At 39.0% G+C, this 15,005-nt stretch overlaps 1 protein-coding gene across 1 annotated transcript in view; it reads right to left on the reverse strand.

The window, feature by feature from the left end:
• Window positions 1–2,326: 2,326 nt before the first annotated feature.
• si:dkey-177p2.18 (phospholipase B1, membrane-associated) overlaps window positions 2,327–15,005 on the reverse strand; it is a 15,194-nt gene continuing 2,515 nt past the window's right edge. The window contains exons 1-15 of the mRNA XM_053242103.1: window positions 14,614–15,005; window positions 13,921–14,011; window positions 12,618–12,676; window positions 12,386–12,453; window positions 11,638–11,681; window positions 9,769–9,889; window positions 9,595–9,646; window positions 9,396–9,476; window positions 9,207–9,272; window positions 6,616–6,707; window positions 6,085–6,166; window positions 4,933–5,034; window positions 4,540–4,635; window positions 3,647–3,718; window positions 2,327–3,526 (exon numbers count right to left, since the gene is read on the reverse strand). The exon at window positions 14,614–15,005 is cut by the window's right edge and continues 2,515 nt beyond it. Coding sequence (XP_053098078.1) covers window positions 3,404–3,526; window positions 3,647–3,718; window positions 4,540–4,635; window positions 4,933–5,034; window positions 6,085–6,166; window positions 6,616–6,707; window positions 9,207–9,272; window positions 9,396–9,476; window positions 9,595–9,646; window positions 9,769–9,889; window positions 11,638–11,681; window positions 12,386–12,453; window positions 12,618–12,676; window positions 13,921–13,951 — 1,089 coding nt within the window. The 5' untranslated portion in view covers window positions 13,952–14,011; window positions 14,614–15,005 and the 3' untranslated portion in view covers window positions 2,327–3,403. The remainder of the gene's footprint in view (window positions 3,527–3,646; window positions 3,719–4,539; window positions 4,636–4,932; window positions 5,035–6,084; window positions 6,167–6,615; window positions 6,708–9,206; window positions 9,273–9,395; window positions 9,477–9,594; window positions 9,647–9,768; window positions 9,890–11,637; window positions 11,682–12,385; window positions 12,454–12,617; window positions 12,677–13,920; window positions 14,012–14,613) is intronic.

Consider the following 15,005-nt stretch of genomic DNA (forward strand, 5'->3'; position numbering starts at 1 on the left):
GGCCACGCCCACATTTAAAATACAAATCCAGGTACATACCTGATCAGCCAAATCACCGAGAGGTGAAGTGAATAACATTATCTTGTTACAACAGCACCTGTAAGTTCTCGAAGTTGATGTGTTGGAAGCAGGAAAAATGGGCAAGCGTAAGGATCTGAGTGACTTTGACAACGGCCAAATTGTGATAGCTAGACAACTGGGTCAGAGCCTCTCCAAAACGACAGGTCTTGTGGGGTGTTCCCGGTATGCAGTGGTTAGAACCTACCAAAAGTGGATGCACTATGGGAAGAAGGCAAGCTGGTGGAGGCAGTGTGATGCTCTGGGCAATGTTCTGCTGGGAAACTTTGGGTCCTGGCCTTCATGGGGCTGTTACTTTGACACGTACCATGTGTCTCTAATGGCAGTGGCCTCTTTCAGCAGGATAATGCTCCCTGCCACACTGTAAACATTGTTCAGGAATGGTTTGAGGAACATGGCAAAGAGTTCAAGGTGTTGATTGGGCCTCCAAATTCCCCAGATCTCAATCCGATTGAGCATCTGTGTGATGTGCTGGACAAACAAGTCCGATCCATGGAGGCTCCACCTCACAACTTACAGGACCTAAAGGATCTGCTGTTAACGTCTTAGTGCCAGATACCACACACACCTTCAGAGGTCTTGTGGAGTCCATGCCTCGATGGTCAGAGCTGTTTGGTGGCGCAAGGGAACCTACACGATATTAGGCAGGTGGGTTTAATGTTATGGCTGATTGGTGTACTTTGGCATTGCGTCACACCCATAATACACACAAAATTAAAACAGACATGGATGCAGGACACAAAATCCGTGTTTTGTGATGAACATTTCCATCTCTGGTTTTGAACACTGTGGTGTGAATGGAAGAGGATGTCCACATGAACAAATCAGAGATTAAGCTGCTGTGCATGGAAGCTTGTTAGACATTACAGGAAGAGGTTCAGCGCTGTAATTATGAGCATGTAATCAAGCTTTTCTCATACAGCACTGTAGAAGTTGAGGCTCAAAGCTCGCTCGTGATACATCTGTAATTCTATCCCAACACATTTTCTACACACTGCCGTTTGTCATGTGATGGAAAGCTCTCGCTCGACCTGCTGACTGCCCTCTAGAGTTTAATTCCTCTTCATCCTGATTTCCCATGACGGGTTGTTAGGCAGCTCCTGGTGCTCACAATCTCTCCGCTTTCTCTCAGGAGGATGCTAATGGAGTCATACACACAGCTTTGAGTAGAAAAAAAGCAGCAGGTTACAATAACATGGTCTGGATAATGAGCTATGAGGATCAAAAATAATAATAATAATAATAAAAACACAGTATTACAGTTTCAGTGAAATGACAGACACACACGGAACGCTTGTTGGTTTTTCCAGAATCAAATTTCCGGCTTCGCAACCTGACGAGATGCTAATCAGGGAGCTGATAAAGCAGGTTGGCGTCAGCGTGGGCTCGGTGTTTACCCTGCATCACATGACCGTGTAACATCGCTGATATGAACGAAGCTGAGGATTATTACAGAACACACCTGCGTGGGATTATCTGTGAGAGGAAACAGTGAGATCTGTTATGAAGTCAGATCGACGTGTTACCATGACACTGGGTCATGTGATCTGGTGTTGTTCACACTATTGTGTTAGCTTAAGATAGCATTGAAATAAGCTTTAACACAAGACTTACACAGGTTAGGAAGAACAGTGAGGTGTAAAAGAGTGTGTATACAGCTTTATTTAAAGAGAATAAAAAGCACATCTCAGGTTGCGACATTTCAGTAATCGCATTACATCAATCCAAACACTTCAGTCCTCTGACCGCTGAACAGTAACGAGTTATCGGGCTAACCTCAGGCCGTCTGAGTCCGGACGAGCTCGGCGCTCAGCTCACACAATTACCTTCTCCAGCTAAATCAATTAGAAGAGCATTAGTGTGGGTTAACTGGAGTCTGCACCTGCTGCTGCGCTAAAACGCTTCATATCCGGTCAGGTGGATCAGGAAAGGTCATCAGGTCAGAGGACACGATGTTCTCATCATGCTTGTGTTTTTTTAAACTTCAATCTGATGAGCTTCACATGAGCAAACAAAAGAGTGGTGCTGCATTTCATAGTCTTTTTTTTTATTATTCATTATCGTCTCTCACTTGCAGAGACTCTAAAGCTCTCATCTGCAGCTTTGCTTGGTCACTTACTAAAAGTCTGAAGGATGCCAAGATTATCATAAAGTTAAACTCCACCCAGAAACACAGGAAATATGTTTATACTGAAAGATTTGTGATGTGTTTAGTGATTCTGGTGCTAATTTGTTGGTTGTTCTGTATTTTCGTTATTCCTGTGACGAGTTAGCGGTTGTGTCCTGCACACACGTCACAGGGAGACATTGTTTTTATTATTGCTAGTGCAGTTACAATGGAAACAAAATTTCAGCAATCTCAAATACAATCTCAAACACTACAGGTTTCCCTGATGGGTTTTGCTCAAAGTCCCAGAATGCAATGCAGCTATACGATGCTGAGTTACAGCAGAGACTCGGCTCGGCTAGCTAGCGATGTGTGAGATAACGACGGAGATGGTGTTGCTTTGGAAGCTGATCTGATCTGAGCAGAGTGTACACACGTGAGACTAAAGCGCCGCTGCATCGCTCTCTCTAGGTAGAGCACCACTATCCGCAGCTTGTCGAATGGCATTGTGGGTAATGGTGGACACCGTTAACCAAAGAAATGAAAACAGACCAACATGATGAAAGAACTCAAAATACATCTTGAACACTGTTGCTATATTAGAAAGATTAATATGCAAGTCATCTGTGGAGGAGTTTCGCTTACAGTCATTGTGTGGTCTGGCTCCGCCTACTCATCTAGCCTCCTTCCTCTTTCCTTTATACCCACATGTACTGTCTGATCATCTGCTCTCTGTCACTTCCTCTCAGCTCATCATAGGAGACAGGACTCAAAACTGTGGAACGCTCTTCCTCTGTCCATCTCCGTCCTCACATCCCCCTCCCTGATTTTAAAACACAACCCAAAACCCATCTTTTCCCACCTTGCTTTTCTTGCTTACCTAACAAGTCGTATCTGCCTGTCTTATTGTTCTCTATATATTTAATCACTATTCTAACCTAACATTCGATCAGACATACAGTTACAGATATCAGACAGCTGCACTCTGTAAACAGCGGATAATTGCGCCTAGATACTGTATAAATACTGGGTGCCATTACTTTTAGGAATAATGCGTTTTCTCCTCATTTTGGTTCCTTAAGGTGTCACTGCTAATTAGTTAGGAGTTGAGGTATGATGTTGACATGCGGGATGTTGGAGAAGCGCTGCAGTACTGCAGAGTGAAGGGATCTGATGCTTCATGCTGCGGTGTGTACAGGGTTCAGCTGGAGTGCAGGTCTAGCAGGAGAAAAGGAAAGACACGAGCGCAGAGTGGAAGAGGAGTGTGGATAGCCGAGCTCCCGCTGATACAGACGTGTCACTCCTCACAGCACGCGGTTTGGTGTAGATGTACGGATGGTCCTGGATTTAAAACACGAGAACACAGAGAGCGAAGAGAATTAAAAAAGGAGCAGGAAATGGATGAAGGATGAAGCAAGTGATGGGATTTTAAAAAGCGTATTAAAACAGCAGAAGCTTTACCACAGGAGGACACATGAGCTGGATCGGGCTTGAAAAACTCTCAACCATAAGCTTCTCCCCAACAGGCTGGAACTGAGACGTGATAAAGAGAAAAAAATCCCTCAGAACGTGTGTCATTACTGCAGTTATTATTGTGCTTAAAGCCCTATTCAGACGGGATTCGTTTTCCATCTGGATAAAGCTTTAGTCGAGCGTTTCTACTTCTGCAAAGCCACGGCATCTGGACCGGATCTTACTGCTGATGTTATAAGAGAAGAAGCAGCTCTTCTAGACTTTTTTAAATGACATGTTTTTCTGGGTTTCATCATTGAGTTAGCTGATATGTAGTGATGGGAATTTCGCCTCTCTTCAGTGAATCAAATTATTTGACTCAGGTCACTAAGAGAGTCGACTCTTTCGGCTCCCAAACAGCTCATGTATGTGCTTCAGCTCTAAAGGTTCACCTAAAGGAGCTGATTCATAGAGTCCACTCGTTTTGTCGTGAACATCACGCTTGCGTTGTGAGACTGCTAATGCAGATTTATTTCCGGTCTCTTCTGTATTCACCATCTTAGTCACTGATGTTTGAGGCTCCTAGTGATAGAGGACTTTGTTACATATCTACAACAAATGTCCATCAGAGAGATGGGACGTTACTGAAAAACATCTCTCTCTCTCTCTCTCTCTCTTTCTCTCAATTCAATTCAACTTTTTTCAATTCAACCAGCTTTATTGGCGTGACCGTATACATGTACAGTGTCGCCAAAGCATGACAGGAACTAGAAGAACTGTTGTTAACAACAAACAAATTAGTTATAGCATGGAGAATAGAAATTAAGCGTTAATACAAATATTGGCTTAAATCTCTCTCTCTCTCTCTCTCTCTCTCTCTCTCTCTCTAACGCTAAACTCACCATGTTGTTCCAGAGACCCTTGGCCAGCTCTTCATGTCCTTTTATGGTGAGGTGGAAACAGTCCGGAGTGAAGAAGCTCATGTCAATCTTCCCATTCTTACCAGAAGAAGAGAGATGTAAGACCACATATCACACATGAGTGACTTTTCAGGAATTTTACTTTACGTTTTATTGTTTTTGAGAAACCTACCAAATTCAGGTGTTTTTTCTGTTTAATTTAATGAAATCTGTTTATAGTGGAACCTAAAACTACGTTCAAATTGTCTATGTATAAAATAATGAACCTATAATAAACCTAGCTGTGAGCTAGCTAAACTCTTAGCATCAGTCGTTAACTAGCTCAGGTTCAAAACACAAAGTGACGTTAAAGCTGCAATCAAGACGAACTCTTACAGGAAGTCGTGGAGGGTCTGCGTGTTTGAGAAACGGCTGAAGAACCACAGCGAAGTCGCTTTTAAAGAACCGGTCGCTATGGAGAAGCTGTTCCAGGGCATTCTGGGAGAACAGGAAAAAAAAATGTAATTTAAAACATAAAATAATAATAATAATCTTTATTTCTATAGCCTGCTTGAGCTGAGGGAAGTGCTGATATTCAGAATATTACTTCAGAATAACAGCAAGCTGCACCATTCACAGCTTTAACCTCCTCGTGGAAGTCGAGATTTGATGACGTATGATAAAGTATTTCCTTTAGGAACAGCCAATAGCGTGCGAGATACGCCACACTCCCCACCCGATCTACACAATCTTAGTGATCTAGTTAAATATGGAGAGCAGTGAAGAGTTTAATGAGGCTTTTTTTTTTCATCTGTGGAGGATTTCTTCATCCACGCCTGTCCACTTTAACCAGGACGGTATCCTAGGCAACGAGACGCCGTGTGGTTTTGGAGTTATGCTGTATGCTTTTTAATCAAGGTCACGCGTCAGCGGTGTCGATGGTGATGGACAGCTGCGGGGTCATCACCGGGAGACGAAAGCACACACATCCATAAATATAATAAGACTAGCTGTTCAATCAGAACAAAAGTAATGGCACCCTATAAAAGAAGGAAGTTAGTTAGTTAGTGTGTGTCTCTGGTAGACACGGCACTGCAGTGGCTGAGCTGCTTTACTGGAAGATTTAGTCGTGCTTAAGAGGTGCTCTATCACCATGTCGTCACCATTTATCATTTCCAGTTTTCTCTTTACCTTTTATGGAGTTTTGTGGGCGTGGCTAAATGTAAATGTGGCGTGAACATGCTTGGTAATTTACGGCTGATTGGTATACGTGACTAAGAAGAAAATCAGCGAGAACGTTTATACACAGCTTTAATGAAAGACTGATAAATGTGGCACGATATGTTTGTGAATTAGACACTGAGAAGATATGAACAAAGAACAATAAGGAACCTAAAACAGAACCCTGTGGGACGCCGTAGTGCGCATTACAATCTCCACTGACGCTAAACTCAGACACTTCAGTGTCCCACTGTCAAGTACACCTCCACCACTGAGACGCCACTGAGCTCTGTGGAGGTTTTATTCCGTCATACACGATCTTCACACCTGGAACTGGAGGTTGACCTCAATCAGCTCTTTCAGATCAGCAGAGTCCGAGGCTGGCTTCACCAGACACGAGCAGAAGGACCTGAGGAGATTGGACCAGGTTTGGGAATAAAGAATTAATGTAGAATTAATGTGAAAGCCAACACTGTGTGTATGAAAGAAGAACAATAAGAAACGGAAAACAGAACCTTGTAGGACACTGAATTACACTTCTTTAACTTAGATACTTCATTTAGCCACGTTTAGTAAAAAATAAAACAAAATAAAATCACACCTCTTAATCGATTAGTTTTCACTGATGAAGTTTATGAAAAGCTTGAAAGTGCCAGTGTTTATTTTCTATTTTACAGGAGACTGTAGTGTAGTGGAATAAATTGTAGCGTTAATGGAATAAATTCTAGTGTTTGTGGAATAAATTGTAATTGATGAATCAAATCCCCAATTTGCCTCGTTCCCATTCCCACTGTGTTATCTGTAATTTTTAAAATGTCCTGTTTCTTTCTTTGTGTCCACGCAGCACATGTACAGAACCTCTGGAGCAGACAGCCAGGCGTGGGCTTCTGCACCTCCCTCAGCCTCTCCATGGGTAAAATCTGAACCACATTCACAATCATCCGAGGAACCTGAAGGCAGATAAAGAAACGCTGTAAAGAAACAGTGATGGAAATTCCAGTCAGATAATCGACTCAGCTCACACATAAGAGTCCACGCTTTCAGCTCCTAAATTTCCTCATCTTTTTTTTTTCCCCAAAAGATGGTCAAAGTCGTTGATTTAAACACGGTCACTAATCACTAAACGCTGTGGAGATGGAGATTAGCCGAGCGGCGGAATAAACAGTGACGCAGACTGTAAAGAAAGCAGCTAGAAGTAAAAGATATTTCCGTGAACACTTTACGTGAAAAGGAGAGCGGAGACTAGAGCTGGTGATGTGAGGACATCATATCGACATCGTGATCGATCATGTCACGGGACGTTTTTCTGAGATATTGTGGATATCGCAATATATTTTCATTAATTATTTAATGACTGTACTGGAAGCAGCTGATGTGGTCAAGATTTTGTACTTAATCTTTTTTTTTTTTTTTTTTTTTAAGTTTCACCTTTTCAAGGTTAAATATTTATCTCCATATTTATTTTCATCTCCATCCATACATCTCCTACAAACACCCAACCGCCATCTACATCTACATCCACAACTTTACTAATTTATTTTAGTGTTGCATTTATTGCACATATCTGCACTTTATATCTGTACTGTCATACTGCTGCCACCATCCATATATCCATATATATATATTCTTATAAACTTTATGTATATTTTTTTCTTATATTTAATATTTTTCTTTATATATATATTTTTATGTATTTTTTTCTTTATATTTAATATTTTTCTTTATATATTTTTATGTATATTATTTCTTATATTTAATATTTTTCTTTATATATATATTTTTATGTATTTTTTTCTTTATATTTAATATTTTTCTTTATATATTTTTTATGTATATTATTTCTTATATTTAATATTTTTCTTTATATATATTTTTTATGTATATATTTTTCTTATATTTAATATTTTTCTTTATTTATATATTTTTATGTATATTTATTTCTTTATATTTAATATTTTTCTTTATATATTTTTTATGTATATTTTTTTCTTATATTTAATATTTTTCTTTATATTTAATATTTTTTCTATATTTTCTTCTCTGTGTTTAAACAGTTGTACAAAGCATTTCACTGCATGTCGTACTGTGTATGGTTAATGCTTGTGACAAATAAAATTTGAATTTGAATATTTGAATCTATTTTTAATAAACAAAAATGATCCAATTTTAAATAACAATAAAAAATGTTATTATTTTTGTAGACATTAAATAAAGTGTTTTGTTTTTGTTTGTCAGTAAGTAAACCTATATATGTATCGTGTATCGCAGAAACGTCTGAGAGAATCGTGATATGATGATTTCGTCATTTTGCCCACTTCTCCGCGAGACTGAATGAGATCTCGCTCAGCTAGTTTCGAGTCAGAGGATTGGTGCGTTCCGGCTCAAAGACGCCGATCCAGTGCACTGATTAAACTTTAAAAGCTGTTATTGTGTAGGCTGTGTGTGTGTGTGTGTGTGTGTGTGTGTGTATGTGTATCTGCTCAAATAAAAATAGTGACATCCTGAAACAGATTTTATTTTAACTATGTAAAAGACGACGAGTTGATGAGCTTTTCTACTCGCTGGTAAAGTAGTAAACATTAGCATTAGATATTTTAACCCTTTCATGCATAAATTATTTAAAACACACATCCAGATTCTTTAGATTTTCTTTTTGTTTTCTTAAAATCACATAATATATGAATTTTCATTCTGTCTAAATGTCAAATATCTAAATATCAAATATGAAAAAGTAAATGGATCGTCCATGAGTAAAATGGCTAAAACAGTAAAATAATATCTAAAATAATATATAATAATTTTTAAAAAATCTTCCAATGTCCAAATTTTTAACATTTCAACATTTAGGTCTAATATATATATATATATAAATATAATGCCGAAGACCAAAAATTTAATGCTGAAACCAAAACCAAAAATTTTATAGAAATGATTATTTCTAACATATAAAATTTACAGAGTTTAGAAAAAAAAATACCACTAGTATAAAACAAACAAACAAACAAACAAATAAATAAATAAAGCTAGTTGTTAAGTTGAGTCTGGCAAAAAAAAAACAAAAAAAAAAAAACATTTTTTTTTTACTTTAAATTTTTTTATGTAGAAACTTAGCAAAGTTTGAGGAGATAGTTGAGATCCTCAAACTTTAGATTTACGTTAATTTACAGGTGATTTGGAGGTGATTCACATCTTATATTTTCCTTAAGTATAAAAAAGAGCCTTAAATGGACTGTCCATGACGCGATGCATGAAAGGGTTGATGTTAAATGTTAAGTGTAAAACCAGCGTGTGTCATATTTACTCCTGCGTTAATATCAGAGGGTCTCATTCAACAAACTGGATACGAAGGAATTTCTTGGTAAATCGCTCGCAGGTGCGTTTACGCCAGGAATCACTACATTTACGTTCATGGAGCGTCTAAATAGCTGCTTTAATGCTTATATTTCTACCTCATTCATCAGCATCTCCAAGGACGTGGCCATGTAGTGGATGAAGTTCTCCACTGAAAACAGCGACTGTGTGAATAAACAGAGGAATGAAAAGGATGGAGTAAGAAGAACACTAATACAGATGCAGATACGCTGTTACTCCGTCTACACTAAACGTGCGTCACGTGTGGAGCAGCTGGAACACTCCACCTTGTCCTTGCAGTAATCACAGATATCGTTCATGCCGATGAGAATCGTCAGCAGTTTCCAGTCCTCATCAAAGTTAATGTCCTGTAGTTAAAACACCGCCATCAATTTACTTCATTACAGAATAAAATACAGGATTCAGAGCGAGAGAGGTTCTGAGAGCGGATCAGCACTAACACTCCGGGTCTCACACGGTTCTCACCTCGAGCGTCTTCAGGGTGTCGATCAAATGCCGAGTTTGTCCAGGAAGATTACTTACACACACACACACACACACACACACACAGGAGAAGTGTGTTATTTAGCTTTACACCTGGACAGTTGGTCAGAAGGTGGTGATTAATGTTCTGTAACAGAAGCCTACACTGACACCTACAAGGTGTTGTGTCCCGTCACGGCCAGATTCAAACCCGTCTCACTGAGCGGAGCCGGGGTTCCGTGCACGGTTCTGCTCCGAGCCGGACCCACTAGATCGGGGTTAAAGAGTCTGAGGATGTCTGAAACACACACACACACACACACACACACTCACACAGTGCAGGTACTGGAACTGGAGAACCAAAAAATCAAAAAATACACATGAAGAGTGATGCCATAGAAGAACCATTTTTAGTTCCCTTAAGAACCATTAGATGGTTGTTGGTGCCACAGAGAACAAAACAAACGCCACTGTAAATGGAGGTAAAGGTGGAACCCTGTGGAAGGATCTTTGTGGTAATAAATCATTAGTTTTTTGTGGCAACAACAAAACCAAGTCTGGACTGAAGAGTTCTTTATAGAACCAAAAAAAGGTTTTTTAGGGAACCGCAAATGGTTCCTCTTCAGCAAAACACTTTCTGGCACTTTTATCGTTTAGAGAGGACGAGGACGATGTCAGTGTATCTGATGACGCTTTCTTCTGAATGACGTCTCAGGAGAACTATGTTTTGGTTCCTTGAAGAACCTTATGATGAATGGCCCTTTGACTATTTTTGTTGGTGCCACAAAGAACCAAAAAAGTGGAACCAGTTTTGTGGTAGAAGAGAATGTGTTCATCATGGCAATACCAAAAGATGTTTAAAAAATGACTGAGTTCTTCAAGGAACCAAAAGGATTTTTAAGGAACCAACTGAGACTGAGATCTTTATTTTTTAGAGTGTATGATGTCAGAGTTAGATGTTAGATATTAGAGTGGACGATGTCAGTATATCTGGCAACCCTTCAGAAAGTTCTTTAGAACTCATAGAGGAACCAATATGTCGTAGAAGAACCATTTTTGGCTGCGTGAAGAACCTCTTGATTTTCTTGCTGCCACAGAGAAAAAAAATCCCACCATAAATATTAGCACCCTGTGGAAGATTTTTTTTTTTAATAGAAAATCACAGGAGAACCATTAAAGAACCCATTCATGATCTTAGTATTATAGGGTTCTAGCTCTCTCTTATTCTTAACTCCTGACGTGTGGTTCTCTGGTGCCTGAAGAACCATTTCCCATTAATAAATATGTACATGACACAGAAGGTTCTGGATGAATCCGGAAACGGTTCTTTGCTCTAAAGAACATTTTCTAGCTCCTTTTTTTTTTTTTTTTTTTTACAGAGTGTATGAGAATGTCAGCATCCACAAACACTTTAAAATAAAGCTCATAGAAAAGGTTCTTTAGAACCATTGTGTGGTTCCTGAGGAACCTTTCATTGGTGGATCTTTAACCATTTTGTTGGTGCCACAGAGAAGAAAAAGTGGAAGGAGATGTTTGTGGGAGGAAATGATTAGTTTATTGTGGCAAGTGAGTTTAAAAAGGAGCAGAAAGAAAGAAAGAAAGAAAGGAAGAAAGAAAGAAAGAAAGAAATGTGGGTTCTTTATGGAACCAGAATGTTTTTTTTATATATAAAACACACAAGTATTTACAAAAACACTTTGAAGAACCTTTACTCGCATCTTAATTTTTAAAAGAGTGTACAACAATTCTTTAGAAATAAAGTGCAGAAAAGGTTCTTTAGAATGATGTGATAGGAGAACCAGTGTTCGGTTCCTTAAAGAACCTTTTATTATCTCCCACTCGATCTTACCCCAGACTGAACCCTATAATACTGACGAGCTTCTCTTTCACTATTCTGTTGGTGCCACAATGAAGTTCTCATAAGAACAAGCAGGAAAAGGTTCTTCTGTAAGAGTGTGTGTGTGTGTGTGTGTGTGTGTTACAGTAACAGAGATATAGCGGTTATAATGTGTAATAAACGCTGAATAAAGCTTCAGTAGAACTTACTTGCGAGTGTTATGACGTTCTGGAAGCTTCCGTAACCGCCGATGCTGCATGAGGTGTTAAAGATAAAAGACGTCAGTGTTCAGATCAAATCATTTCACCGCAGTGGAGCTGCTTCTGTTTAAATGTAGGATTGTATGTTTATAAATGTATATATACAGTATGGATAGAGCTGAGTGCAAAAGTTTGTACACCCTCACCTCAAAATTCGGACCCCAGCAGTCAAGACTGTTTGGTTTGTTGATGAGCACATGAACATATTTCTTTCTTTTTTTTTTCCAATTTAAAATTTTTCATATTTTTCCCCCTCTCTTTCTTTTCTTTCCTTTGTTTCTGCGTTTCTTTTCCTTTCCCTTTTCCTTATCCGGCTTTAACAGTCCAAGGAATTTCAGACTTTTTCGTTTTTTTTAACTGAAACCTTGGTGTATCTAAGGATTTTTGGATAATTAATGGTTCTAACTTTTAAGTTCTATAAAGATTTATTTATTTTAAAAAAAGGGCACATTAATTATTAATTATTAGTCGTACTGATAATATATTTCACTTTATTTCAGAAAAATCTTTAAATCAACTCAGAATTGAAGTTTCTTGGTAGATAAACTCTAAAATAAATTACATTTATTTATCATATAAATGTAAAGTGCATTTTTCTTTTTCTCTGCCCCACACCTGAGGGGGTGTAAACTTTTGCACTGTGATTGTTCACAGCAGGTGTGTTGTGTAAACTGTGTGATTGGTGTGATATGATGACCTCCATGAGACGTGTCGGTATTCGATGGGTATCCCCAGCACGGTGGTGGCGTTCGCCCCGATAGCCGTCTGCAATCACACAAACACCAGCATTCTGCATCAGTCACTACAAACACAGCGCTGTGGACTTCTGCGTTCTGATTGGCCAGAAAGTTTACACTAATACTGGTTTTTGTGTGTAACTGAGGGAAAGACCACACCCACTTCCTACTTTACTGAAGGTTCACACTCACCGTCAGAGAATCTCCCAGAGCAGCGATCACCTTAATATCTGCTGCTTTCACCACTTCAACTGCAACACACACACACACACACACACACACACACGCACACACGCACGCGCATTTATCAAAAACATCACAAAACTAAACAATGCTTACAACATCAAACAAATAAATAAATCAAGCATGAAAACAGTCTCAACCGCTAAACACAAATAAATAAAAATTAAATAAATACATAAACAAACAAACAAACAAATAAATAAAGCATGAGAACCATCTCACAATTGCTAAACACAAACAAACAAAAAAAAATAAATCAATAAATTGCATGAAAACAGTCTCAACCGCTAAACACAAATAAATAAAAATAAATAAACAAACGAACAAACAAGGCATGAGATCCATCTCACAATTGCTAAATGCAAATAAATAAACAAATAAATACATAAACACACAAACAAATAAATAAAGCATGAGGACAGACTCACAACTGCTAAACACAAACAAACAAACAAACAAACAAACAAATAAATAAAGCAAGCATGTGAACAGCCTTTACAACTGCAGAAAATATTTTTGGGTAAACACACAAAAAAAAGAAACAAATAAATATCTAGATTAATGATAATAATAATAATAATAATAATAATAATAATAATAATAATAATAATAATAATAATAATTTCCAAAACATTTCCAGGTGCCAGAAATGTGTTCATCTAAACAAACATAAATAACTAAATAGACAGACAGACAGACAGACAGACAGACAGACAAACAGATAGATAGATAGATAGATGAGAAGTAATAGGAAAAAAATATCAACAGGAAAGATCTTAAAGATTCAATTATCATCAGAAATAACTAAGACCGTTTGTGTGAATGAGTGGTTTTGATGATCTGTGGAGAAGAACGAGGGAATGAGGAGGAAAGACGACAGCCAGGTTGGAGTTTCTTTAAAATTTAAAACACATTCTACTTTTTCCAGCAAATTTTTTTCTGATCATGAAACCTGTCATGAAGATGCTTTAAAACCCATTTCACAAGATGAGGAAAGTTCATTAAAAGCTTTGAATAACAGTAAGTGGAGCTGAAGCAGGTAACTGAAGTAAGACCCTCATCACTGCGATTAACACTGTATCACTGACGCTTTTGCTTCTGGACGACACGCAGGAGATCTTACTGTGTCTCTCTGACGTCTGTAAAGATGATCAATAACCTTCATCAGAACTGAGCTCACGTTCCTGGTTTTAAACGGAGTGATAGCACTCCGAGTGGATTTTATTTCAGCTGCCGGATGTCAGACTGTTACCTGATGTGGGTACGGTGGATGAAGGGCTCATATCAGGACAGCGGAACGGAGGATGTTTAAAACTCACAGGTCTGCTTTTCTCAGGATGTTCCTACAACACAAAACACACACATCACCTCAAACCCACAGTGTTGATTAATTCTCTCGAACAGCAGCTCTGACAGCAGCGCAGGTTTACACGAATACACTCGCTCTGATAGTTTCCATAGTAACAGCTCATTCACAGGGACTCGTACAGCAGGCGCTCCACGGAAACGGATTAAACAACGTGTGTAAACGATGATGTGCTGAAGGAGTCTCCAGTGTCAGCGCTTAGTAACAGTCAGAGGTAAAGCTGGAACTTTCTGACGTCTTCAGGACAGACGAGTTTACGCTGTCTGCGTTTCCTCTGTGAATTTTGTCTCGTTAACTTTAAGAGAGAAAAAAACAGTGAGGGAACGCGACATAACGCAGATGTTCCGCAGCTTTAACCGTAACTATAAACAGATAAATTGTAAAACAAACTGAAATGGTTGTCAGGTTGCTGTGGTGTAAGAGGAATAAAACACGTGGGGACGTGCTGTTACAGGAACTTTGGAACGGGAACAGTAACTCCGCTTCATCACACCACTACGCCGGTGATTAGTTTACTGTAACAGCACAACACACAGTGGCTTAGTATTTCTCATAAAGTGGTTTATATAAGAAACAGACCTTCCTCAGGGCTTCCTTGCTGTAATAGCGGAGTCCTTCTTCATACTCCCTCCTCCATTCATCCCCTTAATGAAATAAAAAAAACGCCTCAGTGTCACCTTTCACCATAACCATCAACAGCACCTGTGACCTTCGACCCGAGACTACATCAGCACTACAATCTTCTCATCAGCATCCTCAGTGAAGCAGAGCTCTGGCCTGATGGTGCGTCACACACTCCGCTCTCTCTAGAACTTACCTCTGACAGGACGGGAGGCGAGCAGGCACGTTGCCACGGCGATCCAAAGCCCCTCCATGATGGCGTGTGTGTGTGTGTGTGTGTGTGTGTGTGTGAGAGAGAGAGAGAGAGAGCGTGGTTTGGACAATGGCTAAAGCACATGGTCAGAGCAGGT

This window comes from Pangasianodon hypophthalmus, chromosome 19 (assembly GCF_027358585.1).
Source record: "Pangasianodon hypophthalmus isolate fPanHyp1 chromosome 19, fPanHyp1.pri, whole genome shotgun sequence".
Taxonomy (NCBI): Eukaryota; Metazoa; Chordata; class Actinopteri; order Siluriformes; family Pangasiidae; genus Pangasianodon; species Pangasianodon hypophthalmus.